This window comes from Balaenoptera musculus, chromosome 18 (assembly GCF_009873245.2).
Source record: "Balaenoptera musculus isolate JJ_BM4_2016_0621 chromosome 18, mBalMus1.pri.v3, whole genome shotgun sequence".
In the NCBI taxonomy this organism is placed as follows: Eukaryota; Metazoa; Chordata; class Mammalia; order Artiodactyla; family Balaenopteridae; genus Balaenoptera; species Balaenoptera musculus.
In genome coordinates, this window is record NC_045802.1 from 24,779,890 (window position 1) to 24,807,848 (window position 27,959).

A 27,959-nucleotide genomic window follows, 5' to 3' on the forward strand; every position below is an offset into this window, starting at 1 on the left:
TTCACTCACTGTGTGTGTATATTTATATATGTTTGTATGTACATATATGTAACATATACATATCTATTTATATACACACACAGTCTTTTCCTTGAACATATGATTATTCATAGCAAATGGAATGCAAGCTTCTAGAGGGTAGATGCCACCTAGACAAGCTGGCATAATATATTAATCAGTAGCTATTCAATAAATATTGCTGCCTGCCAAGGATATCAGAAGCTACACAAATATGTTGCATGTAATGATCCTCTACATTTATTTTTTGGTGTATTCAAGTGTTGAAGTCAGTTTTTACTTTATGAACTGTAACACTATATATTTTGCTATGTTCCAGATTTGGGACTCTCAACTAAGATAATTAGTTAATCTATTATTTTATTATTATTCTGGCTAAAAATGTTTAGGTATAAGTGGTGTCTACTTTTGATGTGCTAAAACTTTATGACTCTGCTTTACAAAAATCTATACTTTAGGTTACCCATCATGGGGTCAAAGATCTCTACTAACGTATTTGTAGATAAAGGCACAACCGTTCATGAATTTATTAGGAATTTACTGTCTCATAATTCTATGCATTTTAGAACATGGTCTACAGGAAAGGAATCAATCCAACAAATGTTGAAGGCTTTGTCACTTGCTTATGAATCAATCTTGGAATTTTTAAATGGCAGCGTGGGGTAAGAAAATATAACATTACAAAATCCTACTTCTAACCCTGGGACAGAATATGCTTCTTTGGCCATTTCTATGGTTGAGTCTCCACCCAAAGAATAAAAGGGAATTGCTGCAGACCATGAATTAATACTTTTCATTCCCTGTCATAAAAGACAAATAGGCTTTGGGCTTCTTTCTAGCAAAAACAAGGCATAATTTTTACTCCATTTACTAAAGAAAATAATAAATTTATTTTTGAGAAGAATACAATTTTAATAATAAGTCGTGGAAAGGAGATTTGAATTTATTTGTCTAGTTGTTTATGTGACCTCTGAAAGCTCAGTTTTGAAACACAACCAAATCATAGGATTCTAAGTAGCCACTGCTGTAAGTCTCTCATCTAGTTCCATATATTAGAAAGGCTTTGTTATTGGTATTTTGAATTAATTTTTAGTTGTTAACCTTTTATTAGATATTTTCAGCAACAAATATCACCTTTCATGTTGATCCAAAAAAATGAGCTGATGGAAATATGATCCATTTGGAAATATTAGCACAGAAACAGCCATACCAATGGATGCAGAGAAAACTTACTAAGTTCATGCTAAGCTTTAGCTATAACAGTCAGACAATGATTCTGACAGAAAAATATTGCTGACATTCTTGTTTCAAAAGCATACCAGGAACTCAGACCACAGGACAATGCATATTAGATTACTGCACATTGGCATAACATAAGCCAAGCTATAAGCACAGAACAGAACAGCACAGGAGAAAGGAGTCTGTTTTGCAAGAAAAATGTTAAGAGCAGAAGAGTAGCACAAAGGAAATACCTTAAGATCTCGCCTTTCCAGATGCAAGAGTTCAGCCCCTCTGATGTCATGACGGATGAAGATTTCTTTGTACTCTCCCAAATTGAGCAGATCCAGCCAAGCAGCAACTTCCTCTGTGCCCCATTTCTGAACTACCAAAGTTAAGAGCAAAACCCCCTTAATTTCTACATGCTCAATGCATTACAAAGCACAGGTTGGCCAAAGAAGATGCGAAACAGAGTACAGCGGCAGTGCTAGCAAAGGGAAAGGTTCAAGGTATTGTCTCAACAAAACTACAATTCCACTTTTTCCCATGCAAGTTTCAGACTATCAATCAACACAAGGATCTGACTCTACAAAGACATTCACTGCTGCGCACCTGTGCCTTTCTCTTTAGCTCAATTTCCTCCTTAAAGCCATGCAAACTGCACAGTATGTATAAAAAATGTATTTCTCATGATTAGGATCAGTAGTACAAGGTCTAAATAAGCTCTGATGATCCATATATGAAACTTATTATAGTTTAATTAGCTACAAATGCTAATTAAAATTTAAAGTCTGACACAGGGTACAATTTTACACAGATTTCTGCTTCAGGTCTTGCTGACTTCAAGTACTGCCTTTACTGGTTTTGATGATTACCATTATTGATAATTATAGCAATAAATGTATTGTTAATTTAATATCATCTAAAAACTGTCAACACTGCTTTCTAAGATTAGTTGGGTTGTTATTTTACAGTATGTACAATCACTCTTTTATACATTTTACCCAACATTGATTAGCTTAATAAAAGTCTGCTTGTTTGCCACATTTGGTTTTAAAATGCCCTTCAATAGCTGCTTTACGATTGTCCAAAATAAGGTTATCTATCACTTTTCAAAATGAGATGGCTAACTCAGAAGAGTTATAAAATGACTTGATTATGAAAGGCACCTACCATCATATACACAGAACTTGAAGGTCTTTAGCAGTAGTACAGCATTAAATTTAATCTCTAAGGAAAGGTGGAAAGGGAACTTGAAAGAATACCCAAGAGAGAGTTTAATCTTTGCTTGAGAATACAAGTGTCACAGTGGACTGTCATTACTGAGGGGCTGAAATGGCATCGTAAATCCTTAAAAGAGAAGGAAGAGAATATATAACTTGAGGTGGAAAATATATCTAGCAAGTTAAAGGAGTAAACGAAAGTTTCTACGTTCCATTTATCAAAATGATATAGATTTTGCACACTGAAGAAGGAAAACAAGTTACAAGCCTTGAATTATTGTTGAGCGAGACGAAGACCCATCTAACGGACATGCTGACATTCACCCAGCAAAGTAGCAGCAAATCAGCAACCACCTTGTAGACGTGTTAACTTCATGACTACAGACTCCTACTCATATTTGCATTTATTTTAGGTGTGATATGATTTTTTATTATGGTAAAGTGAACATAAAATGAAATTCACCATTTTAACCATTTTATAGTGTACAATTCAGTGGTATTTCGTCCATTCATAACATGGTGCAATAATCACCACTCTCTAGTCTCAGATCACTTTCATCCCCTCAGCGATATCACCTCAATACGTTATTTTTTTCATAATGTTATACTTTCCCTTCCCGTGTGGGTCACCTACCAGCCTGTGAACTTGTCTTCTGCTTCTGAACCTTTTCCTTCTTGAATTTGGGCACAATACGAAATACTGTGCTTCTGCTGTTTCTCTTGGTGCAATCCATGGGGGGCTCCTGTTCGAGTCGAACAAGAAGAGAATTTTCTCAGGATATTAAGAGAAGAAAAACCCGCTCTGATAGCACAGATAACATAGATGTAAGTTATCCACACAAACTATTGTTGAAGTGATAACTTCTTCCCCAAAAGTTCATGATGTTATGTACTCCTGAAAAGGTACTGATTCCCCTAAGATGCCTTTGTTCACATAAAAGCTTTTTCTCGTTTGTTCAAGAAAAGTGCATTTGAAAGTAGGACAGTAGTCTCCCCTGGCCTGTGGTTTCCCTTTCCGCGGTTTCTGTTGCCTGCGGTCAACCACGGTCTGAAAATACTACATGGAAAATTCCAGAAATAAACAATTCATAAATTTTAAGTTGTGCACTGTTCTGAGTAGTGTGATGAAATCATGAGCCATCCTGATCTATCCCATGTGGGATGTGAATTACCCCTTTGTCCAGCGTATCCCATCTGTTGGTCACTTAGTAGCCGTCTGAGTTATCAGATCAACTGTTGTGGTAGCACAGTGCTTGTGTCCCAGTCACACTTATTTTACTTAATAAGGGCCCCGAGGCACAAGAGTAGTGATGCTGGCAATTCAGATATGCCAAAGAGAAGCTGTAAAATTGCTTCCTTTAATGAAAGCTGAAAGTTCTCGACTTAATAAGGAAAGAGAAAAATCGTATGCTGAGCCTGCTAAGACCTACAGTAAGAACGAATCTTCTGTCTGTGAAATTGTGAAGAAGGAAAAAGAACTTCATGCTAGTTTTGCTGTTGCATCTCAAACTGCAAAGGTTATAACCACAGTGCATGAGAAGTGCTTAGCTGATATGGAAAAGGCATTACATTTGTACAATAAGATATTTTGAGAGAGAGAGAGAGAGACCACATTCACATAACTTTTATTACAGTATATTGTTATAATTGTTCTATTTTATTATTCGTTATTGTTGTTCGTCTCTCACTGTGCCTAATTTATAAATTAAACTTTATCTTAGATATGTACGTATAGGGAAAAACATAGTATATATAGGGTTCAGTACTATCTGAGGCTTCAGGTGTCCACTGGGGGTCTTGGAACGTACTTCCTGCAGATAAGGGAGGACGACTATATTCAAAATGTATTTTCCCCTGAACATCTCTTTTTCAAAGGATGCATTCAAATTCTATTGTCACAAAGTGTACACATTTATCAAGAAACAGGCCAAATTTTACATACCTCATCCTCATTTGGGTGTAAGATATAATAAAGCCAAGGGATCTCTGTTAATTTCTGTAGCTCCACCTCCACGGAATGCAAGGCATTGGATACCCGCTCTTCATGTGGAGATTCCAACTGCTATTGACCAGCAGATTAAAAACAAAATAAAACAAGCCTCAGTGACCAACCTCAAATAGAATAAATTATTTTACTGACACTGAACATCCTCATCTCTTATCAGATGAGGCTAGATTTTTGTTGGTTTTAATAAAAAAGAATATGGAAAAAAGAACAAATTATTTTATACTGAGCTCATTTAAGCAAATCTGAATAGATTTATTCCTTACTTCCCAAAGATGATGTAAGTAGCTAGTGTGACTTTAATAATTGCACAGGGAAAAGTATTACTTATGGTGATGTTTTTTCTATGTAAATCCAACCCTCCTCCCTTCCTATCCACGCATCCATCCACCCATTCTGCCGGCTTGCACTAGCGAGTAATCTCATTATTCTACTTCTTTGTGGCAAAAATCATGCTGATTTTCATAGGTCACTGTGTGAACAAATAATAATATTTTAAATTGGTCAAAAATATGTCATATAATAAGAACTGCCTGGCACAAAAATCCTCTGGATAATTAAAATAACAGGTTAAAAAAAGACCCATGGATCTCAGGAAAATTTGTGACAAAAAGTTGTACAAATCAGGGCAAAGCAAAAAGCTAAATGGCTTGTAACCTGGAAGAGGGCTAGCAAACTTTAAAGAGAATTTAACTGGTCACCTATTATCCACCCATTTGAAGCAGTTATTAAAAGTCACTTACAAATTCAGTAAATGAATAAAGGTGAAACAAACACTGTTAGGTGCAGAATTGAAAGGGAGGTGACTGAATCCTAGACCTGGCCTTTTTACTAACTATGCAACCAAGGGAAGATGAATTGATTTCAGGGGTCTTAGTTTCCTTCTCAGTAAATAGTAGAAAGTGACTACACACTTTCTAAGATCTCTTCCAGCTAATCAATACTTTTATAAACTACTTTAAAATTGTAGAGTACCTACATATAGGTTCACAGAATTTTAAGCTGAAAGTTCAGAGAGAATATTACTCTTATTTATTAGGGACATTATTTTTTCCGCTCTGTTATTCAAGGGATCTAGCATTTCTAGAAGTTAATAAAATTATGGAGATTCTCCACCAGGTCAAATAAAATTTACCACTTTCCTTTAAGTCTAAGAATATATGTCTTACAAAATTGATAAAATGGTTATTGCATATTCATTCTACAAGCAAAATGAAGAATATAACTTAGCTGCTCTCAAACATGACTGACTATTTTGATATCAATATTGCCAAATATTTTTGAAAAATTCACTGGTATACATTTCAAACCAAACATCCATATTTGACAATGACAGAAGAATTAAAAGTGGATGGGAATCCTTATATATTAGCATAATATAATTGATTAATATTAACCAAGTAACATTTAATGGGTACTTTCAGTGTAGAGAGCTAAAATACAGAATAAGTTATGCTTTTAGTTCTCGTCAATCAGAAATTATCTTAAATGTATTTCAAATAACACAAAAAAATACATGTCCTTCATCCAATAATTGGGACCAAGGTCACAGCTCACTGGCTTTTCTATAGGACTAATTTTAGAAGAGCAGCAAGAAGAATTCAGGTTAATAATAGAAGTGCCAAGAATAGCCAAGAAGATTTTCCCATTGGTTTTATCAGAAGAGATAGTCAATGTTTCTTCCTAAAAATTTCTCTTCATGACCATAGCAGAGGTAGCCACCTCTGGCCCCAAGGAAGTTATACTTGAGTTTCCCTCGGAGATGGGTAAAACCAATGGACTTCATGCAGCCTTTAAGCTTCTCTTCTCAGGGCAAAGGATGCTTCAAGGGGGATACATTTTACTCTGGCCTCCAGTCAAGCAGATATTCCAACCAATCACTTACAGTTGGCTAGGCTATGGAACACACCTCCCATTCTTCCACTGTGCCAGATACTATGACTTTTATTCTCCCTTTTATTTAGATGTATAAATTTTCCCAAGAAAGAGATAAAATTACAGTAAAGAGAAATGTTTTTTAAGATCATCACCTATCAATTAATCAAAATTGTTACAAGGAAGAAAACAAGAGCTAATGTATCAGGCCTTCTACAGCTACAACAGCATGTGTGAATAACCTACAATGGAACACTAGGTGGCGAAAAGACCCAACGTGCTAGAACATTTCAAGGGTGAGGGAAGAAAGGCTGATTAGTAAAGGACTGTGGGCAAACCAGACAGAAAAATCTATGGATTCCTAGCACTTAGGCCTGAGGTCCATGGACTGTCTAGTTCTTGAAATTTAGTTCTTGAAATACCGAATCTAGAAAGCATCATCTAAGCAAATCTAGAAAATAACAATCATATTTCAAATGTTAATTCCGTGAACACAACTCATGGCTTCCTCTACTTTTCTGCATTAATGGGTTAATGAGTCCCTAGGGAATGTCCACCACTCTCTGTAAAGCTCAAGATTCTCAAAGCGGACTGGGGGGGACATATGTATGCATATGGCCGATTCACTTTGTTGTGCAACAGAAACTAACACAGTATTGTGAAGCAATTATACTCCAATAAGGATCTATTAAAAAAAAAAACAAAAAAACACGATGAGGGGAAATCTCTACTCCTGTTAGCCTAAAGTGTAACTCCCAGCTGTAGCCATAAATTTTCTTGCAGGCAAAAGCTAGGTAAAATGGAAGCTCTAGGGATGGAGGCCAGAGGCTGCTTGTGCATTAGAATCTGATGAATGCATGCTCCCTAATGAAGGCAAGAACCATACATTTATCATCATTCTGATGTTATCCATCATTTCTTTTCCTTACCAAAGGAACCCTGCCAACTAGTAAAGACTCTGTTTCATTATATAGGGCCTTCACATTGATGGCTATTTCAGTGGCAGTGTCTCTCGTAAGACTCTAGGAAAAAAAAACAAAAACATCAAAGACAAGTAGTTCTGTATTAAATTGGGATTCAGTCATCAGCGAGTACTTTACATTTTACTCTTCCGATTTAAATTCACATCGCAAATATTTTAAAAAGTCTACCAAAATTCTATTGTAATTGCAAAATTTCACACTCACATTTGTTAGCATGATTACCTCTTCTAACTCTGTCAGCACAGAGCCAAAAGAATGCACTGACTATAGTGAATACACGCAGGACCACATCTCCTACACACAAACATGTATATGCTGGTGACAACAGACACATATTCCCACAAGAATTAAGTCAAAGAAAATTATGTCTTAAAAGGGACATCATCTGATCGTAATTAATTCTATCCATTGAGTTTCACTCTCCATAGTTCCAACCAGATTGATTTTTAGACTTTAATCTTGAGGACTAACACTTATTTGTATAATAACTTAGGTAAATCAATTGAATAATTGAAAGGGTAAAAATAATGTTACCAGTTTTCTCTACGCCATACATCACATTTCATCACATTTATATTCTATCCTCTCTATTATTAACTTCTACATTAGAAAATTAACTAAATTTACTGATTTAGTAAAACAAAATGGAGAATCATTTCAGTGGACAACTTCAAAAACGAATGAACAGCTCTAGTTAAATGCATGGTATCTAGGTTTGCCCTATAGGAAGGTGCAGGGGAGAAGGTAAAAAAGAGGAATGGTAGTATTTAAAAAGAGAAGGAGCACAAGGAAGATGGGAAGGTGACCAGTGATTGAAAGTGAAATAGAAAAAAAGGAAGCAAATTAAACAGCAGGAATGGAAACACAGCAGAAAAGGAAAATGAAGAAAAACCTGGCCACAAGTGAATGATAAGCTTCTGGCTGAGACGCATATAGACTAATATTATGTTCTTTCAAAGGATGTGGCACATTTTATAGTATCAAGTTATATGTGTAACACCAAAAAAATCTGTGGAATGGGCATTTACCATTAGCTCCTCACCTCTGGGAAGCGTGGGTTGGCTTTGTTCAGTGCGTGGGAGCATGCGTTCACTGCGTGCGCCAGCTCTTGCTCCAAAAGACAGTGGATGGTGGCTGCGTCACAAATCCTGAAAGCAAAAACGAGGCAAATGAACAGACAACTTCTCTGAGCACTGCCGAGTTTTCTGAAGTGTAGAAACAGTAGAATAAAACAAGTTAAAAAAAAAAAAGGTCATGAAAGGAAATTTATTTGTTTAATAACTGCTCGATGATGAATGGCATGGGGTAGATTTACAAAATTCAAACCCTATTGCAACAAAAAGTACTAACCCCAAATCTTGTATATAAAAAACGTTAGACCTAGAATCAGAGGTAAGCATGTTGAGGTGCTATTTGGAAGAAAAGGGCATAGTAACATTTCATTTTGCTGTATCACTGGAAAGTTGAGAGGGGTCCCAAATGTAGAGCGTAGACACATCTTTTATTCACTGAAACTTCAACCAGGCACAAATACAACAGATTGGGGGAAAAACATTGCCACATATATCTTCTATATGCTAAGTGCTTTATATTCCTTATCTAATTTAATATTCACAACCTAAAAGGTAGCTGTGGTTACCTTTCTCCACTTTATAGATGAAGACATTGAGGCTCAGAAAGATTTAGTGTGTGATACTAAATCACATACCAAATCACATACAGTGATAGAGCCAGGATTTGAATCTACGTCTATCCAACGCCAAAGCCTGTAGTGCCACAGTCCTTTGGAATATAAACCTTCAAGAACAGTCCTAGAATGACACAATTCTGGAGGCAATGAGGCCAAGAAGAAAAAGGAGGAGAGGGACTTCCAGGTGGTCCAATGGTAAAGAATCCGCCTCCCAATGCAGGGGACGCGGGTTCGATCCCTGGTTGGGGAACTAAGATCCCACATGCCACGGGGCAACTAAGCCCATGTGCCACAACTACTGAGCTCGGGAGCCTCAACGAGAGAGCCCATGTGCTGCAAAGTACAGAGCCCATGCGCCACAATTAGAGAGAGCCCATGCATGCCACAACTAGAGAGAAGCCTAAGCGCCACAATGAAGAGCCTGTGCGCTGCAACTAAGACCTGACACAGCCAAAAAAATAAAAAGGAGACGTTCTACTGATTGCTAGAAAGTGATGTAAGCTTTGCAGGTGACAAGAAGGTAAGACTATCCTAATCCTTTTGCTTCTAACATCTTCAAGGAAAATGATCTTCAATCTGGAAAGGGAAGAACAAAAGAAGAGACAGAAGCCCCACATGGCTGAATCAAGAGTGTAATTCTTAAGGATCATACGTTGATATCCAAGGCACAAAGGAACTTGCAAATGTCACCTAAGCATCCTTACCAATAACCTTGAGAAATCATGAAGAAGAGGTTATTAATAAGAAGAACAGAGGTGGATAAATGTTATTCTAATTTTCAAGGAAAAAGAAAGTTGTAAATCAACTTCAGATTAACATTTTCAACTGCTAACTGAATCTCCTCCTAGGTATTTCTAATGTAACTGAAATTCTGTAAGTCCAATATGGAACCCATCATTTTCCCTCTCAAAATCTGTTCCTCTTCCTGAATACTATGGCTACATCAAAGGCACCTTAGTCTAACCAGCCATTCACTAGAAACCTTAGGATCATCCTGAACATTCCTGTGTACCAACTTTAGACCCTAACCTATCTCCTTCTCATCTCCTTCCCATCTCTACTGGCTCAGTCCATCGTTTCCTAACAGGACCATTCTGACAGTGTTCACCCCTGCCCCAGCTTTGCTGTTCTGCGGACAGTGCTTCACATTGCTTCCAGAAACATCCTGATAAAGATCTGCCCCCCCCGCCCCCCTGCCGCTCACCTCTCTGTCCACATTTTCCACACTCTCAAATATACCACGTGAACATTTCAGTCACTCCAAACACCCTGAGATTTCCTCAAAGTACCATGCACTCACACTCCTCTGGGTTTTATTACCCAGGCTGGCTCCCATTCTTAGATTACTCCTTCTCTTATTCTTCTTTCAAGACTAGGCTGAGAAGTCACTTCCTCCAGGCAGGCCTCCCTCACTGTCTCTGGCCTCCTCTGTGCATCCACAGTGCCCACTGTGTGACCTGTGACAGATCTTTGGCCACACATCTCCCTCCTACTACTCCGCCAGCAAATTATGAAGAGGGACTGCAGTCATCGTGGCATCGCAGTGCCTAATATGATGGTTGGCACACAGAAGAGGCTCAAAACTATTTGTTGAATATTGAATGAATACATTGTGAAAATTAATGAGTGAGCCTGATTTTCATCATTTGCAAAATTTATAAAGACAGACGGGGAATCAAATTAGGTAGACCAAAAGCAAATCTGGTCAACCTTCACTTTTTTTTCTTTCTTTAATTAATTAATTAATTTATTTATTTTTGGCTGCATTGGGTCTTCATTGCTGCCTGTGGACTTTCTCTAGTTGTGGCGAGCAGGGGCTACTCTTCCTTGTGGTGGCTCCTCTTGTTGCAGAGCATGGGCTCTAGGCGTGACGGCTTCAGTAGATGTGGCACGTGGGCTCAGTAGTTGTGGCACGTGGCCTCAGTAGTTGTGGCTCACGGACTTAGTTGCTCCGCGGCATGTGGGATCTTCCTGGACCAGAGCTCGAACCTGTGTCCCCTGCATCGGCAGGCGGGTTCTTAACCACTGCACCACCAGAGAAGCCCCTTTCCTTCTTTTCTATTTCAACATTTTGATCAGTGACCAGGTGAAGGTGTGGGAAAAATATAAGAGTGACCATGCTCAGAACACTGAATACACCAGACGTGCTGTGTTAATAAGCACTTCACATGGTGGGTCTCACTTAACCTTCACAGCGACCTGGTCAGGCAGCTTGTATCCCCATTTGGTTGATAAGATTTAGGTGAGGAGGAGATAAGAAACTTGCCCACGGTCCCTCCTCCCCCCTGAAGTCTGCCCCTGGTCATAGTAATTTTTATCTGTTTTGCATTCACAGAACTTATTATTTTTATGTTCTCTTTCTGTCTCCTAAAATTAATTTCTGTGGTCTCACAAACTCTGTGATACGTCTGCCAGAAACTGACTCTTGGACTCTTCCCATGTCCACCCCCTGACTTTCTTTGTTGTTTTTGCATGGTTAATGTTTGCATTTCCTTCTACCTCCCATAAACACTTAATAATTATGAGGCACCATATAAGTGAGTAGTAGAGTGTAAAGATTATGTGTAAACTGGGGAAATAACAATGGAAGGGTTATATATAATATATATAAATTATATATATATATATAAATAATGACAGGGCTCATTAGGTGAGTTCTCCATCGTGTTTCAGGAAGTCAGAGATCTGGCCTGTGGAGAACACAGGTCTGTGCACGTGTGTGTTGGAGGGTAGCTGATGAAAAAAACAGTGATTACTAAGGCATAAATGAGGCAGCAAATGAAGAAGGAGGGGAAAGGCATCCCTTCTAGATACCCCAAACAACTGCAATGATGTATTAAAACTACAAAAACCAGGTTTCCCTGGTGGCGCAGTGGTTAAGAATCCGCCTGCCAGTGCAGGGGACACGGGTTTGAGCCCTGGTCTGGGAAGATCCCACATGCCGCAGAGCAATTAAGCCCATGCGCCACAACTACTGAGCCTGTGCTCTAGAGCCTGTGTGCCACAACCACTGAAGCCCGTGCACCTAGAGCCTGTGCTCTGCAACAAGAGAAGCCACCACAATGAGAAGCCCGTGCACCGCAACGAAGAGTAGCCCCCGCTTGCTGCAACTAGAGAAAGCCCATGCACGGCAACGAAGACCCAACGCAGCCAAAAATAAATAAACAAAATAAATAAATTTATTTTTTAAAAAAATACAAAAACCAAAATTGGCCAAGACCAGCGTTCTCACAGCCCCCAAGGTTCACAGGACTTCGGTACCTGGTGATGAGCTCCTCTGCGGCCTGTGAGCACAGCTGCATCTGAGACACTTCTTCTGTCGCCAGGTCAACCGCATGCTGGATGTACAAATGCGTTCGAAGAACTGGTTTACCAGAATCACACTTCTGCTTATCTTCCCAAGATTTCAGAGTGCTTTCAAAGGCCTATTTAAAATCAATATTGCAATGAATTGTTAGTTTAGAGCTCCGAGGCCCAAATAAATGTGTATTTAGATAGTACATGAATGACTTTGAAATTACTATTGTTTTCCCTAATCTAACACCTCATTAAATACATCATAAGTACAAAAGAGATATTTTAAAGTTTTCTAGTGTATTGCAACAAATACAAAGTAATGTAATTGATGACGATGATTATATGACTGAAAAGTTTAAAAAAAGACAGCTTCAATTTATGCTTCAATATTTACTAGTATATGCGTAACAGACAGGATGGATATTGCAGCCTTATTTGTTATGGGTGTGACCTTAATTAAGAATACATATTCTGGGGACTTCCCTGGTGGTGGGTGCAGTGGTTAAGAATCCGCCTGCCAATGCAGGGGACAGGGGTTTGATCCCTGGTCCAGGAAGATCCCACATGCCGTGGAGCAACTAAGCCCACGTGCTGCAACTACTGAGCCCACCCACTGCAACTACTGAAGCCTGTGTGCCTAGAGCGCCTAGAGCCCGTGCTCTGCAACAAGAGAAGCCACCGCAATGAGAAGCCTGCACACCACAACGAAGAGTAGTCCCCGCTTGCAGCAACTAGAGAAAGCCTGCGCACAGCAACGAAGACCCAACGCAGCCAAAAATAAAATATAATTAAAAAAAAAATACAGATTTTGGAAAAGGCAAAACTATAAAGACAGTGAAAAGATGGGGTTGCCAGGGTTGGGATAAGAGAGGATGGGTAGGTGGAGGACAAGTGACTGTACATTTGTCAAAATCTATAGAATGTAGAACACAAAGAGTAATGTAAACTACTATTTTAGTTAATAATAATGTATCAATAGTGGCTCATCAGCTGTAATAAATGTACCACACTAAAGCAAGATGTTAAGGGGAACATACTAGGGGAATATAATAGGGGAACAGGGAGGTGAGGAGGTATGTGGGAATGGAATCAGAATTCTCTGTAGTTTCGGCTCAATTTTTCTCTAAACCTAAAAAAATAAGCTAATTATTTTAAGAACTAAATAAATATTTGTTCATATTTTTAAAGCACGATGATCTAAATGTCAGACTTAAAAGACAATTTAAATTTTTTCCCTTGGTTTCTATTTTTCATAACAATTTAAGATTTTTTTTAAAGGAAAATTCAGAAGAATGTTTATTTGTTACATACCCTGTCCCTTGTGAGCATCTGAGCTCTGTTTTTGTGCACAATTTTGATAATCCCTGGAGGCTGAACCCATGCTTCGCCATCCACCTGCACCGGGACTCCCTCATCACCAAATATAGTGATTTTTACTGTGCGGCACTGAAATAAAACAAGTTATTTTAGAGTACAAATCATCCTGAGAAGCTGACACTCAGTCTTGTATTCAAACTTGATTTTTAATCCCTTCTGTGGAATGGAATGTTATGCTTTTCCACTTAGGATGACACGGTAACAACTGACATGACAAGAAAGTCCATTACTTTACAGATGAATATACAGTGTAGGAGTCATTTGGAAGAGCTTTCTCAGTGGCCCAAATAGTGAAGTCAGGTTTGAGTAGAGAAACCAACCTGGGCTATTCGATGGTGCTGCAGTTTAATGACCCTTGAAACTGCCATTTGCACGCTATCAAATATTGCAACGACTTCCAGGATCTTGTCATCAAATGACGGTGCAGCAAATATCTGAAAGAAAAACCGACATTACACTTCCATTGATAAAGTTAAGGTTTAGGTGAAGTGGCACTTCAAGCAATGTAAACTCTGCAACAGACATATTTTTAAAAACTTATAAAAACTATTAGCAGAAAGGTAAGTAAATATTATTAGGAAATGATAATCCAAGGACAAAAAAAAAATCACTGAACATAGCTTAAAATAAACAAACACAATAAAAATGTTTTAAAACCCACACAGATAAAATACTCCATGCCCCTCTTATAAAGCACTCGTAGGACCAATGAACTAATATATTTCCAAATAATTCATCTTGATATAAGATGTATTAAATACCTGTTCATACTAACTCAGATATCTTGATAAAATGATGCATGCAATTTTAGGAAACTTTAAAATTTCAAAAGGTGATGCAGATTTCATAAAGTTAAAGCTAATGAACATGCAAATTATGATCCAGTTCACTTGATATGTTCTAAGGGAAATCTTTCAAGGTGTTACAAGCAATGTGCGTATGTGCTTTATATCTACAACAACTTTTCAGCGCATTTGAGAACATGAAAAGAAATCTCAAAGGATGAAAACACGTGGGCTTACTTTGCTTTGATGTTAAATGCATTTTCACAAAATCAACTTAACCTAAAAATTTTAAATTTCAGCTGTATTACTTTGTTCCTTTTACGTCCTCTTTTACTATAACATAAATAATTATGCCTCTGAAAAAATATTCAGTATAAAGTAGTATCATAATTAAAATTTTTACTGAAAATATCAGGACACAAATTTGGGAACTTTTCGTTATCAGACTGCCTGGTTTTAAACCCTGTCTCTTCTACTTTTGAACTGCGTGAACTTTGTGTCAGTTTCTTCACTGATAAAATTTAGATAAAAATTGAGGGTATTAAGTTATGAATGTGAAGCTCTCAGAATCCTGTCTGCCTATCTTTATTTATCTTAATCTCACTGATTTCTTCTCCTTAAAATATTTAAGAGTGATGATGGGCTGACAAATAATTGGTTGCTAATTTAAATTTTTATACTCCAATAGGATTGGAATATATTCACGTTATGAAAATTAAAAATACTTTCCAATTTATTTTATACTTTAATCCCTGCCTGCACATTTAAGAGCCCTGAGAAATTTGTTCAGTGGGAACCACTACATCACGAGCTTCAAATCAAAGGGCTTATCATTCAGTGTATGTGACTCTTCAAAGAGCATGGTAAATTTCTCATTTTTATTGTTATATATACTTTCATAATTGTGCCTTCTCTCATTATCTTTAGGACAAATGCTTTTTTTTTTTTTTTTTTTTGGTGTGCGGGCTTCTCATTGCAGTGGCTTCTCTTGTTGCGAAGCACGGGCTCTAGGCGTGCGGGCTTCAGTAGTCGCAGCATGCAGGACCTAGAGCGTGCGGGCCTCAGTAGTTGTGGCGCACAGGCTTAGTTGCTCTAAGGCATGTGGGATCTTCCCAGACCAGGGCTCGAACTCGTGTCTCCTGCATTAGCAGGCGGATTCTTAACCATTGCATCACCAGGGAAGTCCCTAGAACAAATGCATTTCTTAGGTTGTGTTTTTTTCTTTTTTAATACAGGAAAGTATAAAAACAAAAATAGCCCTAAATCTCAATGGCCAAATGAGCCCTTTGACATTTCTAAAAATTAAAATAATAATAATAATATAAATCTGGAAAATTAAAAATATAGAAAGGTATTTTGGTAGGCAGAATAATATTCACCTCCCTGCCGTCCAAAATGTCCATGTCCTAATTCCTGGAACCTGTGAATGTTACCTTACATGGCAAAAGAGACTTTGCAGATGTGATTAAATTAGGAAACTTGAGATGGGGAGATTATGCTGGATGATCTGGGTAGGCCCAGTAATCACAGTAATCTTTGTAATCACAAAGATCCTTAGAAGTGGAAGAGGGAGGCAGAAGAAGAGATCAGAGCAAAGCAACGTGACAAGGACTCAACCACCTTTGTTGGCTTTGAAGATGGAGGCAGGGACCATGAGCCAAGGAATGTGGGCAGCTTCTAGAAAGAGCAAGGAAATACTTACATCATCTTCTTTAGTTCCACCCCAAAAGTTAGTGCCTCCGGCGTAGCTGGGAATGTTCAACACTGCTATCCCTTGCAGACTGGGGAGAGGAATATACTGCCCATCACACTGTAAGGTCAAAAGCTTAGAGGTCAGATAAAAAGAGCAAAACCACAAGTTTGGAAGATACTAGAATACCAATGACAAAGGACGATGGAGGAAAGTGTGTGCATAATGTTTGCTTTCCTGTAAGTATATTCCTACACATTACCTTTATCTTATTGTTTTAACTTAAAAATTTTAAAAGGGTAAATAATTATAGCCGAAGTTGTTACAGAAAACCAAATTGAAAAAAATGTTGTATAAAACAACCGGTGTCCACTGACAGATGAATAGATTAAAAACATGTGATATTATAAACTTGTGATATATACATAAATGGACTATTATTCAACCATGAAAAACAAGGAAATCTTGCCATTTGCAACAACATGGATTGGCTTGAGGGCATTATGCTAAGTGAAATAAGTTAGATAGAAAAAGACAAATACTGTATGATCTCACTTACATGTGGAATCTAAAAACAAAGCAAACAAGTAAAATTAAGCTCATAGATAGAGAGAACAGCTTGATGGTTGCCAGGGGCAAGGGGGTAAGGGGTGGGCAAAATGGGTGAAGGGAATCAAAAGGTACAAACTTCTAGTTATAAGATAAATAGGTCATTGAAATGTAAAGTACAGCATGGCGACCACAGTTAATAATACTCTATTGAATATGTGAAGGTTGCTAAGAAAATGGATCTTAAAAGTTCTCATCACAAGAAAAAAAATTCTGTAACTGTGTATGGTGATATTTATTAACTAGACTTACTGTGGTGATCATTTTGTAATATATATAAAATATTGAATCATTATCTTGTACAGCTGAAAGTAATATAATGTTGTATGTCAATTATACATCAAAAAAAGAAAAAGAAAACAAATATTTTACCTCTTCTTTCCTCTAAAATCAGGCAGTACTTTTCATGAGTCTCTCCCAAGTCACTTAAGATATTCTTAATTGCATCATAGTCATCTTTGTTCTTACTTTAAACACTGAAAGCAGGCTCTTTGAGGGTAAACTCTGGCTCCTAACCATCTCACCTAGCACCTCTCACACTCTCTGGTAGTTTGCTTGTGCTCTGTAACTAACTGGTGACTGGCTAAACTCAAGACTGTGCTTTTTAAGGAAAAAACATGTATGTCAGAAAGCACTTTACACTCCATGCCTTCTAATTAATCACGTAAATGAAAATGAATTACCACTTAAATGAAAAGAAACATACAATATCACATAGCTGGCAAAGTAATTACATATGACATATGAGTAAATTCTTACCGAATAGAAGGTTTAAGCCTTCGTTTTTAAGAGAGGAGTTTGCAGATGTCATACTTAAAACAGATGCTATATTTTCATTAAGTAATTCCCAAATTAAAAAATAATTAACATAATTTTATAAAAATTGCATTTTAATGCCCAATGAAAATTATCTTCAACCTTTAGAACAAATGAGAATCCGGTCTGAACCCACTTTTCAAATATTTTAAATAACTGAGAATACTTCCTAACACTAACCCTTACAGGTGTTTTTACAACCTTTCTTTTCTTTTACATGAAAACACATTCAAAGGTCCACACTGTATCTAGGCACCTAGGGCCATTCCTGGCACATAACTGGTGATCAATGTGTATCTGTTAAATGAAAGTATTTAGTTGAATAATAAACTTTTTTCTGAACCCAGAAATTGAGCAAATATCTTTGTGTGCTTTAGAAAAAAGTCATATGGCTAACAAAGGAAATGGAAAAAATGCTCTCTCTGTAAATATAAAAGGCATATTAAAAAAAAAAAATTCAGAGCAGTCCTTAAAGATTTTATAATGGATACACTATTTGCAAGCATAATATGGAAAAAGATGAAAACTTTGAAAGATGAAAACTTTCCATATACTTTGCTGAATTTAATATATATGCATTAGGCAAAACACCCAGGGTTAAGAGCTTAATATCCATTTCATAGAGTCTCATAGGGAAAATATGAGCAGTACAGATTCAATAAATTAAGGTCACCTGACTCAACTGTTTCTCTCATATTTGGGAGTAACTTCAGTAGTGTTATATTCTTTTATAATCTTCTCTATCTCCCCACATTTCCACTTGTGGTTCAAAATGTGGCAAAATGCTTTAAAACTGCAGCTACACTTTTTTTTTTTCTGATTAGTGTCTGCTTCTTCTGCTCCTTCCACTAGGCAATGTGGTGTAGTGGGAAGATAGTGGGCCTGTTTTGAATTCTGTCACTTATTTGGGCAAGTGCCTTAAACTTTCAGAGCCTCATTTTGCCATACCTAGTCCAGATAGTGTGGCCAATAAGGTAAGGGACAGGAAAGCATCTAAAACACATAGTAAGAAAAAAAAAAAAAAAACACATAGCAAGGAGTCAGTAAATGTCTTTCTTCAGTCATAATTACAAATTAAAGTTTTATGGGGAAAAAACATTGGAGTTGAGACTTCGGCTTCTCCAGTTATCAACTGTTTGATTTTAGTTAGGCAAGTGACTTCATGCTTCTGAAATAACTAATAATACCCGCCTCATAAAGAATGAAAATAACTACCTCATAAAGTTTAAGAATTAAAGGTGATTTGTATTGATAGGAAGCATTTAGGAAACTTCAATTATTATAACATGACTTAAAATGTAGCTGTAATAATTATTATTGAATGAACTAAACAAAGATAGAAAGTACTATTATATAACAAGCCAAATTTAACAAATTATGGAGACATCTGTTATGAGATTATGGAAATATGTGAAATTACAAAAAACATGAATTAAACAACTATTTGTTATCATGTATTTCATTATCGATTACAGGTGAACATTGTTTTTTTCTTTCATGTATCTTAGTATTTAAAGGACTCAAAACAATATTTGATCATTATTTCACTTAAAAAACAGAACAAGCTGCGTGATACATGTAAATTAGGTATATCTGGACAAAAAAGTCATCCTTAAGAAAAAAATTTGAATCTTAATGACAGTTTTCATTCATAGGTCAAAGGTGTTTCTACTCTAAAACTAGGAAAATTTGATGTTACAATGTTATTCTGCATTTCTGGCATTCCCATGATTGTAGAGAAGATTATAAACCTTACTCAAATGTTCTAAAACTCCAGTATGTATCAGATTCACAGTTTATGTGGCTTGAAAACAGGGTTTATATTTGCATAATTCTTTTCAGTTTAAACTGTGATTTCTTGAACATTAGCTCGATGAATTATGATTCTGCACAAAAGCATTATTTTATCCATTTTGCAGATGGAGAAACCAAGGTTAAAGTCTTTCTTCTGCACAAAGTCAAGACACAACTTCTTCCATATGACACAACAGGGAAAGGAAAACTTCTGAGCAAAAAGTCAAGAGTTTTTTTGCTAACAACTGGCACGTGGTGAAAGGGACCTTTCTGGGCCGAGTTTCCCAAGCCTTGGGTCTTCTTCTCTACCTTTATCCCAAGTGATCTGGCATCAGGGAAATGAATTTTTAAACAATGGACCTTCCATAGTCCTCAGGGGTAGCAGGTGTTTTGTTTGTTTATTTTTAACTTTGGCGAAGAATTCTCTAATTTTTCTGCTTTACCTTTTGTGTATATTAACATGCTTTCATTTATCTTGTTTTACTAAATTTACTTTCCTTTTAATCATTCAACATAAACTTCTGTGTTAAATGTTAAATGTTTATCTGTGGATAGATTCAGATAGATTCAGGGGTCTGTTAACTGGAATGGTAAAAACATATCTCTTACGGTCAGCAACCTCTGAAATTTAGCATTGCACTCAACTATAAATGTAGATAGCAAACCACATATTAGCAATACCCGTGACTTCATCACCATTAGAAACAGATGTTTTCTATTATATTACAGATGCTTCAGATATCTTTTAAGATCTATGTTCATGATTACTTCAAAAGTATGGTACTTATTATACATGCTGTTAGATGTTTGCCATTTTATGTGGCAATGAAGAAACACATATAATACTCTATAACACTTTAAAAAATATTTTGTTAATTTATTTCAATATTATTTTCTTTTGTATGTATATATATTTAACTAATGCTTTAAAAATAACATTCTGAGAAGGGGTCCATAGTTTCACTAGCATGCCAAAGGGGTCCACAGCTCACAAAGTGTTAAGAACCTCTGCTAAATGGAGATTACAAAGCAGCCGTGTAGGATATCGTTCAGAATTTGGACCACCAATAAAAAAGGACAGAAATAGTACTTCTGAAGACCTGAAGGCTCTTCCAGAAATAAAGGCAATGGAGTCATTCTGATTCCAGATAGTTCCCTAAATCTTAAAGATGCCCAGCTATGGGTCTTGATGATAGCACTTAACAGATTAGGGTAAAATGATCATTTGCCTATATCCCTCTCATGTCAGGGCCAGGAACTGTGCAAGACAACAGAGATAACAAAGATGAACACAACTTCCTACCTGTCCTTAAGGAGAGTGTGGCTGACTAGGGACAGGAATAAAGAAAATGAATGATTACAGTGCAATCCATAGGCAAGAACCCAAGTTGAGTAACGGATGGGGCTGCCAAGGATAGTGTTTACTAAGTGTGAGCCTTCCTCATTTTGTACCTTTTCAGCCAGTAACATCTATCTTAATTTTACAAGCAATGATAAATCAAACCAGCTGATCATGTAGTTATGCTCTAGAGTGGAAGGTAGAACAGGCTTATCTTTACTAGGACATTTAGTTGATAATGAATGAGCCAGGCACCTCTTGATAGGCCACGTTCCACTATCAAGATAACACCTAAAATAAAAACGTCCTGTTTAACACACTGAGTTGTCAACTTAAGATTTGCACACTTTTCTGTATGCAGTCTATACCTCAATTTAAAATATCTAGTAATAAAAAGATACAAGATAGGAAAGACATGCTTATCAGCATAAACAGTGAGCCCTGGATCAAAGGTGAAAGAAAATAATATGCTAAGAAAGTAGTAGACTTTTCAGAGTCATGTCCCCAATTTTCTTTTTCTTGTTAATCAGAGATTAAATAACTTTTGCTGTCCTTAATTTACTATTTAAATTAGTTAAAAAATACTAAAAAGTTTAAATGCTCAAAATCTCTTTTAAGTAACTTGTTAGAGATAATTAAAACAAAAAAATACATTTAAATTAAAAGGTTCTATTTACTATGATATTTTCAGGGATTTGTGAAACTTCAGGCATTATAGAATTGGGTCAGAATTTGGAAATTTAAAATGGAAAAATCTGTTTAAAATACTATCCTGGGGACCTCCCTGGCGGTCCAGTGGTTAAGACTTCGCCTTCCAATGCAGGGGGTGCAGGTTTGATCCCTGGTCGGGGAGCTAAGATCCCACATGCCTCTGGGCCAAAAAACCAAAACTTAAAAAACAGAAGCAATATCGTAACAAATTCAATACAGACTTTAAAAATGGTCCACATCAAAAAACGTCTTAAAAAAAAATGCTATCCCATATATATGTACACCCATGGCCCTACCATTTCACAGAGCACCACAATTCCATAGGAACATCCAAATTTCAGGATCTAATGACAATGGTAATTGTGTCACGCATATCCAGTGTCTATACCTCCTTTGGTGTAAAGTTAATAACCATGTTTATTTTTTTCCCCTCAAGTGTTTAAACACTATTCAAGAGAAACTGAGGCCAAATCAGCTCCACAAATAAATCTTTTATTTTTGGAAAGTAAGATAATCTGAAATGTCTTTACTTCTAGATGAACTTACCTCAAGTTGAACTCTCTGTTCCAAATTCTTGTATGATCTCTGTAATAACTCCCGGGTTCCAAGGACTCCATACCACATCAAGTTTTTAGTTCGGCTCCTGAAAATAAATGTTGGCAGAGAATTTCAGTATAACTATTATTTATTTACTCTTGAAAGGCAGAGAGAGCAAAAGAGGTAATAAACGAAATTAAAGTAAAATTGCCTTTGTGTAATTACATTATTGCTATTACCAAAATTACCTGCATTTTTCAGGGTGCTCCTCTCTCTTATTATTAAATTCTAATGAAATTTTTGCATCTAATCCAATCCCAAAGTAATTGTTCATGACACATTTTTCTGAATATCCATCTCTATAATAAGGAAAAGTACATAAAAGTCAATTTCAGGTTCCTAACAACAATTACAATTTGCACACAAAGTAGCACTTAACACCATTCAAGCCTCCATTTCTTATAGAAGAGAGGAAAGCTTAGCAGGAGTCATTTCCTATTCATATGCCATGAGCACGACCCCAGTACATGTCTGTGATTTTCGGTACATGTGATGTAAAGTGATGGTGGTCAGGGCAAAGCAGAGACAGAGTCATGGTAATGCTCTTCTATTAATTGTAACAAAATCTTAGTTCTTCTACCTCCTACATAAGCCCCTCACTACACACACAAAAGGGAGGGCCTTGCAGTCAGATGCCAATAGTCCTCTTTTTTTAATTAGAAAGTCTCCTCCACACTTGTACTTTTATTGAACATTTATTGAGCAGAAAACAACTAGATCGAGTCCCTACTTGTAGGTGCTTTGGAAAGTAAATACAAAGGAGTATAGTAGGGTCCTTCAGGAGTGTCATTAGAGAAATGAGACATAACAAAAGCAAAATTAAATATGGAAGTAAAAAGAAGTACATATTGAACAGCCAATTTTTTTAAGGAGTTTTGAGAAGGGAAGGGACCAGTGTGGGCCAGAAGCTTTCTGAAATAAGTAAACCCAGAGGCCGAATGTGGAAAGATGGCAGAATTGGCAAGACAGAGAAAAAATGAGGTGAAAGGAATAGCCAAACTGTGAGTATGAAGGCAGAGGTGAATAAAGTATTCCAGGAAAAAGTGTGCAGAGCTGTGACTCACTTCGCCATTGGGCTGTTATCCGAGACCACAGACTGGAAGGGACCTACCTCAGATCATGAAAACCACTGTATTTCAAGTGGGTCAATGTACTCATCATTATCGACTTTTGAAATTTTCTGATGATCCTTTTTGGATGTGAAACTATATTTACTGCAATGTATTTAAAATGTTACCATTTGTATAAAACAGAAACAAGGAAAGCCAAAACAAAATATTTACAGAAGTATTTTCTTACACTGAATCTGGATCTGGGTCAATAAATGGCGTTGCACCAAAAGGATCAATATTTGCTAGTAACATTTTGTTGATAATAGAACTCCCAGCAATTGAGGCAGCTAGTCCTGCTCTTAAACCTGGACGGAAAAAAAAAATACAGGATCACATGTTAAGAGAAAAACAGAAAGAGCCAGTCCATTGTTTTTAGACCTAATCAGAAACACCTTGCTCCCAAAGCATGGTTTTCAGTGTCTGTTCTTTTCATTAATCATAACTAAGAACTATGACGTTGGTAAATACAAGGTTGTTTTTAAACTCTTTATTTTATATTGGAGTCTAGCCGATTAACAATGTTGTGATAGTATCAGGTGCACAGCAAAGCAACTCAGCCATACATGGTAAATACAAGGTTGTTGATGCTTCTTGGGATCTATATGTTGTCATAAAAAATGTAGCAGGTGAGGACCTAAATAGGAATCTCTTCGTGACAGTTTCTTATTTACCATCAATGATTCTGTAACTTCAACAAGTAAATATTACTTCCTTTTTATTAGCAAATAATGTAGTAAGTCTGTAAGGAATTTACAATAAAGGCTGAATTATCCAGAATGTCATAGAGTTATCACTTCCATACTCTCAAAGCATAGATAATGATACTCAAGTAAAAATGTTGACATGCTAAGGTGAAAATTCAGTGTTGGTGTCAAGAATAAGTAGCAAAATATTAAACACAGGTATTTATGAATTTTAGAAGAATACAGTATTGAACATAAAAATGAAGCATTCATATTACCTCTAAATATGCAAAACTTCAAATTTATTTCAACAACTAGTTAGCTTTCAACTAACAAGTTATGGTATTCAAAGCTAACGAATTTTATGATCTACAAACCCAATATTAAGGCTAGAAGCACTAAAATCTGGTGAGAAGACAAAGGAATAGGGACCCAAGGGAACAGATAGACAAAAAGGAAACAATAATTCAGAAAAAAATATATCATGCAATTGAGAAACACTAGGGAAAAAAGTATTTTCTTTAGCAAACATTCCTTTCCTCAACAATGTGCTCCTCTTAGAAGACGTTCATTATTTTAGCTACAAAGTTTAGCTGATTATCAAATAATCAAGATGAATTTTATTCTGTCATTTAATTTCACAGTTTTGAATATGCAATGGTATACTCTGTGATGCCAGTTCCCTTTATGTCTAAATAAGTAAAAAGAAGAACAAAACAACCATGCTGGTGAGAGAAAAGAACAGTTTGAAGAGGTGAAGAATCATATTTTGGATGCCCCATAGAAAAGTACAGTATTTTCTAAAATGTTTTAAGGTTAGCCATATTTACAGCTTCAGCCCAGAAAGGTTCATCCCAGGGCCCCAGGTTTGAAGAGAGATATGACCTCTAGACATGGAAGCCTTTCCAGAACCAAATGTGTTCTGGATTTATCTTTTTTATTTTAATATTTTCATTAAGATATAATTTACATACCATAAAATTCACCCCTTTAAAGTATATAATTCAGTTGTTTGTAGTATATACACAAAGTTGTGCGACGATCACTATTAATTGAGAACTTTTTATTACTCCCCAAAAGAAACCCCTTACCCATTAGCAGTCATTTTCCATTCCTCCCATTGCCCCATGTTCTCAGATCCTGGGAACCACTAAACTATCTTCTTTCTCTGTGGATTTGACTATTCTGGACATTTCACGTAAATGGAATCATATAATATGTGCCTTTTTGTGTTGAGCTTCTTTTGCTTGGCATAATGTTTTCAAGGGTAATCATGTTGTAGCATATATCAGCGCTTCATCCTTTTTAATGGTTGACTAATATTCCATTGTATGGATATACCACATTTTGTTCCTCCATTCATCAACTGATGAATATTTGGGTTGTTTCCACTTTTTGGCTACTATGAACAATGTTGCTATAAACAGTCATGTACTAGTTTTTGTGCAGACATGTATTTTCAGTTCTTATGGGTATATATGTAGTAGTAGAATTTCTGGATTATACGTTAACTCTGTGTTTAATCCTTTGAGGAACTGCCAAACTGTTTTCCAAAATGGCTGCACCATTTTACATTCTAACCAGCAGTGTATGAAGTTCCAATTTCTCCATGTCCTTGCCAATATTTGTTATTATCTGTCTTTTTTTGATAGTCATCCCAAAAGGGTAAAGTGGTATCTCATTGTGGATTTGACTTCATTTCCCTGATGAGTAATGATGTTGAGCATCTTTTCATGTGCTTATTGGACATTTGAATAATTTTTAGGGAAAATGTCTACTCAGATCCTTTGCCCATTTTAAAATTGGGATATGTCTTTCTATTGTTGAATTTTTAAGATTTATCTATATATCTTGGATGCTAGTCCTTTATGAGATATATTATTTGCAACTATTTTCTCCCATCCTGTGGACTGTCATCTCACTTTCTTGATAGTGCCCTTTGACTCACACAAATCTTTAATTTTAGTGAAGTCCAATTTATCTTTTTTTTCTTTTGTTGTTTGCGCTTTTGGAGTCATGGCTAAGAAACTATTGCCTAATCCAAGGTTATGAACATTTATGTCTATGTTTTCATTTTATAGTTTCATATTTTTAGCTCTTACCTTTAAGTCTTTTAGCCATAATGAGTTAATTTTTATATGTGGTGTGAGGCAGGGGTCCATCATAATTCTTTGCCTGTGAATATCTAGTTGCCCTGGTAACACTGATTGAAAAGACTATTCTTTCCCCATTAAATAATTGTCTTAGCACATTTGTTGAAAATCAATTGACCATAAATGTAGGGGTTTATTTCTGGACTTTCAGTTCTATTCTATTGATCTATATGACCATTTTCATGCCAGCACTATGCAGTTTTGATTACTGTAGCTTTGGAGGAAATTTTGAAATCAGAAAGTGTGTTTCCTTTGTTGCTTTTGTTGTGGTCATCCATTTACAAAAAAAAAAAAAAAAAAGAATAGTAAGACAGTGGAACTTAAAAAAAAAAGAAAGTGTGTTTCCTTCAACTTTGTTCTTCCTTTTCAAGACTTTTCAGCTATCCTGAGTTCTTCGTATTTCCATAAGAATTTTAAGGTCGCTTATCAATTTCTTTGAAAAAGGCAATTGTGATTTTGATAAGGGTTGTGTGGAATCTTTAGCTCAATTTGAGGAGAGCTGCCATCTTAATAATATCTAGTCCTCTGATCCATGAACACAGATGTCTTTCAATTTTGTTAGGTCTGTTAAAATTTCTTTCAACAATGTTTTGTAGTTTTCAGTGTTCAAATAGTTCAGCTTCTTGGTTAAATTTACTTAGTTTTTTGGGTTATTTTGGATGCTACTGGAAATTATTTTCTAAAGATCTTCAGATTGTTCATTACTAGTGTATAGAAATACAATTATTTTTTATATATTTCTCTTTTATCTTGCAACATTGTTGTTTTTGCTTATTAGCTCTAATTGTGCGTGTGTGTGTGTGTGTGTGTGTGTGTGTGTGTGTGTGTGTATTCCTTAGGATTTTCTATATACAAGGTCAAAATGTGAAGAGATACAGTTTTGCTTTCTCCTTTCCAATTTGAACGCCTTTAATTCTTTTTATTTTGCCTAATTGCCCAAGCTAGAATCCCCAACAAGGCTGAATAGAAGTGGCTAGTTTGGACATCCTTGTCTTGTTCCTAATATTAGGGAGAAAGATTTCAGCCTTTCACCATTAAATATGAGGTTGGCTATAGGTTTTTCATAGATGGCCTTCTCAGGCTAAAAAGTTTTTTTCTATTCCTAGTTTGTTGAGTGGTATTACCACTGGAAGGTGTTGAATTTTTTTAAAATGCCTTTTCTGTATTTATTGAGATGATTGTATAGTTTTTGCTCCTTATTCTATTAAGATGGTATATTACATTGATTAATTTTCATATGTTGAATCAATTCTGCATTAGTAGGATACTATTCACTTGATCATGGTGTATAATTCTTTTTATATGTTGTTGGATTCAGTTAGCTAGGATTTTGTTGAGGATTTTTGTGTTGCTATTCATCAAGGATATTGGCCTATAGCTTTCTCATGATGTCTTTGACTGGTTTTGGTGTCAGGGTAATACTGGCCTCATAGAATGAGTTCGAAAGTGTTCTTTCAACAACAACAAAAAGACACAAATGGTCTTATTTCCAAAACGGAAAGAGACTAACAGACAAAGAAAACAAACTTATGGTTACCAAAGGGGAAAGGGAGGTGGGGGGAGGGATAAATTAGGAGGCTGGGATTAACATACACACACTACTATGTATAAAATAGATAACCAACAAGGATCTACTGTATAGCACAGGGAACTATACTCAGTATTATGTAATAACCTATAAAGGAAAAGAATCTGAAAAAGAATACATATATGAAACTGAATTGCTGTGCTGTACACCTAAAACTTACATGATAATGTAAATCAACTATACTTTAATAAAAAATAAATAAAATAAAACGTAAGTTAAGAAAAGTGTTCTTTCTTTTTCTAGTTTTTGGAAGAGTTTGTAAGGGACTGGTGTATTAATTCTTCTTTAAACATTTGGTAGAATTCACCAGTGAAGCAATTTGGGCCTGGGCTTTTCTTTGGAGGAAGTTTTTTGATTACTAATTCAATCTCTTTCCTTGTCATAGATCCAGCTAGA

General features: G+C 36.2%; 1 protein-coding gene across 2 annotated transcripts in view; it reads right to left on the minus strand.

The window, feature by feature from the left end:
* The window catches only part of DGKH (diacylglycerol kinase eta), a 176,797-nt gene that overhangs the window by 9,035 nt on the left and 139,803 nt on the right, over positions 1–27,959 (minus strand). Inside the window, exons 19-30 of one of the 2 annotated variants that reach the window (XM_036831573.1) lie at positions 23,327–23,444; positions 22,216–22,326; positions 21,977–22,073; positions 16,174–16,281; positions 14,007–14,120; positions 13,621–13,755; positions 12,274–12,437; positions 8,365–8,470; positions 7,269–7,361; positions 4,402–4,521; positions 3,094–3,202; positions 1,491–1,621 (exon numbers count right to left, since the gene is read on the minus strand). In XM_036831573.1, coding sequence (XP_036687468.1) covers positions 1,491–1,621; positions 3,094–3,202; positions 4,402–4,521; positions 7,269–7,361; positions 8,365–8,470; positions 12,274–12,437; positions 13,621–13,755; positions 14,007–14,120; positions 16,174–16,281; positions 21,977–22,073; positions 22,216–22,326; positions 23,327–23,444 — 1,406 coding nt within the window. The remainder of the gene's footprint in view (positions 1–1,490; positions 1,622–3,093; positions 3,203–4,401; positions 4,522–7,268; positions 7,362–8,364; positions 8,471–12,273; positions 12,438–13,620; positions 13,756–14,006; positions 14,121–16,173; positions 16,282–21,976; positions 22,074–22,215; positions 22,327–23,326; positions 23,445–27,959) is intronic. The other variant, XM_036831574.1, reaches the window with a different exon arrangement.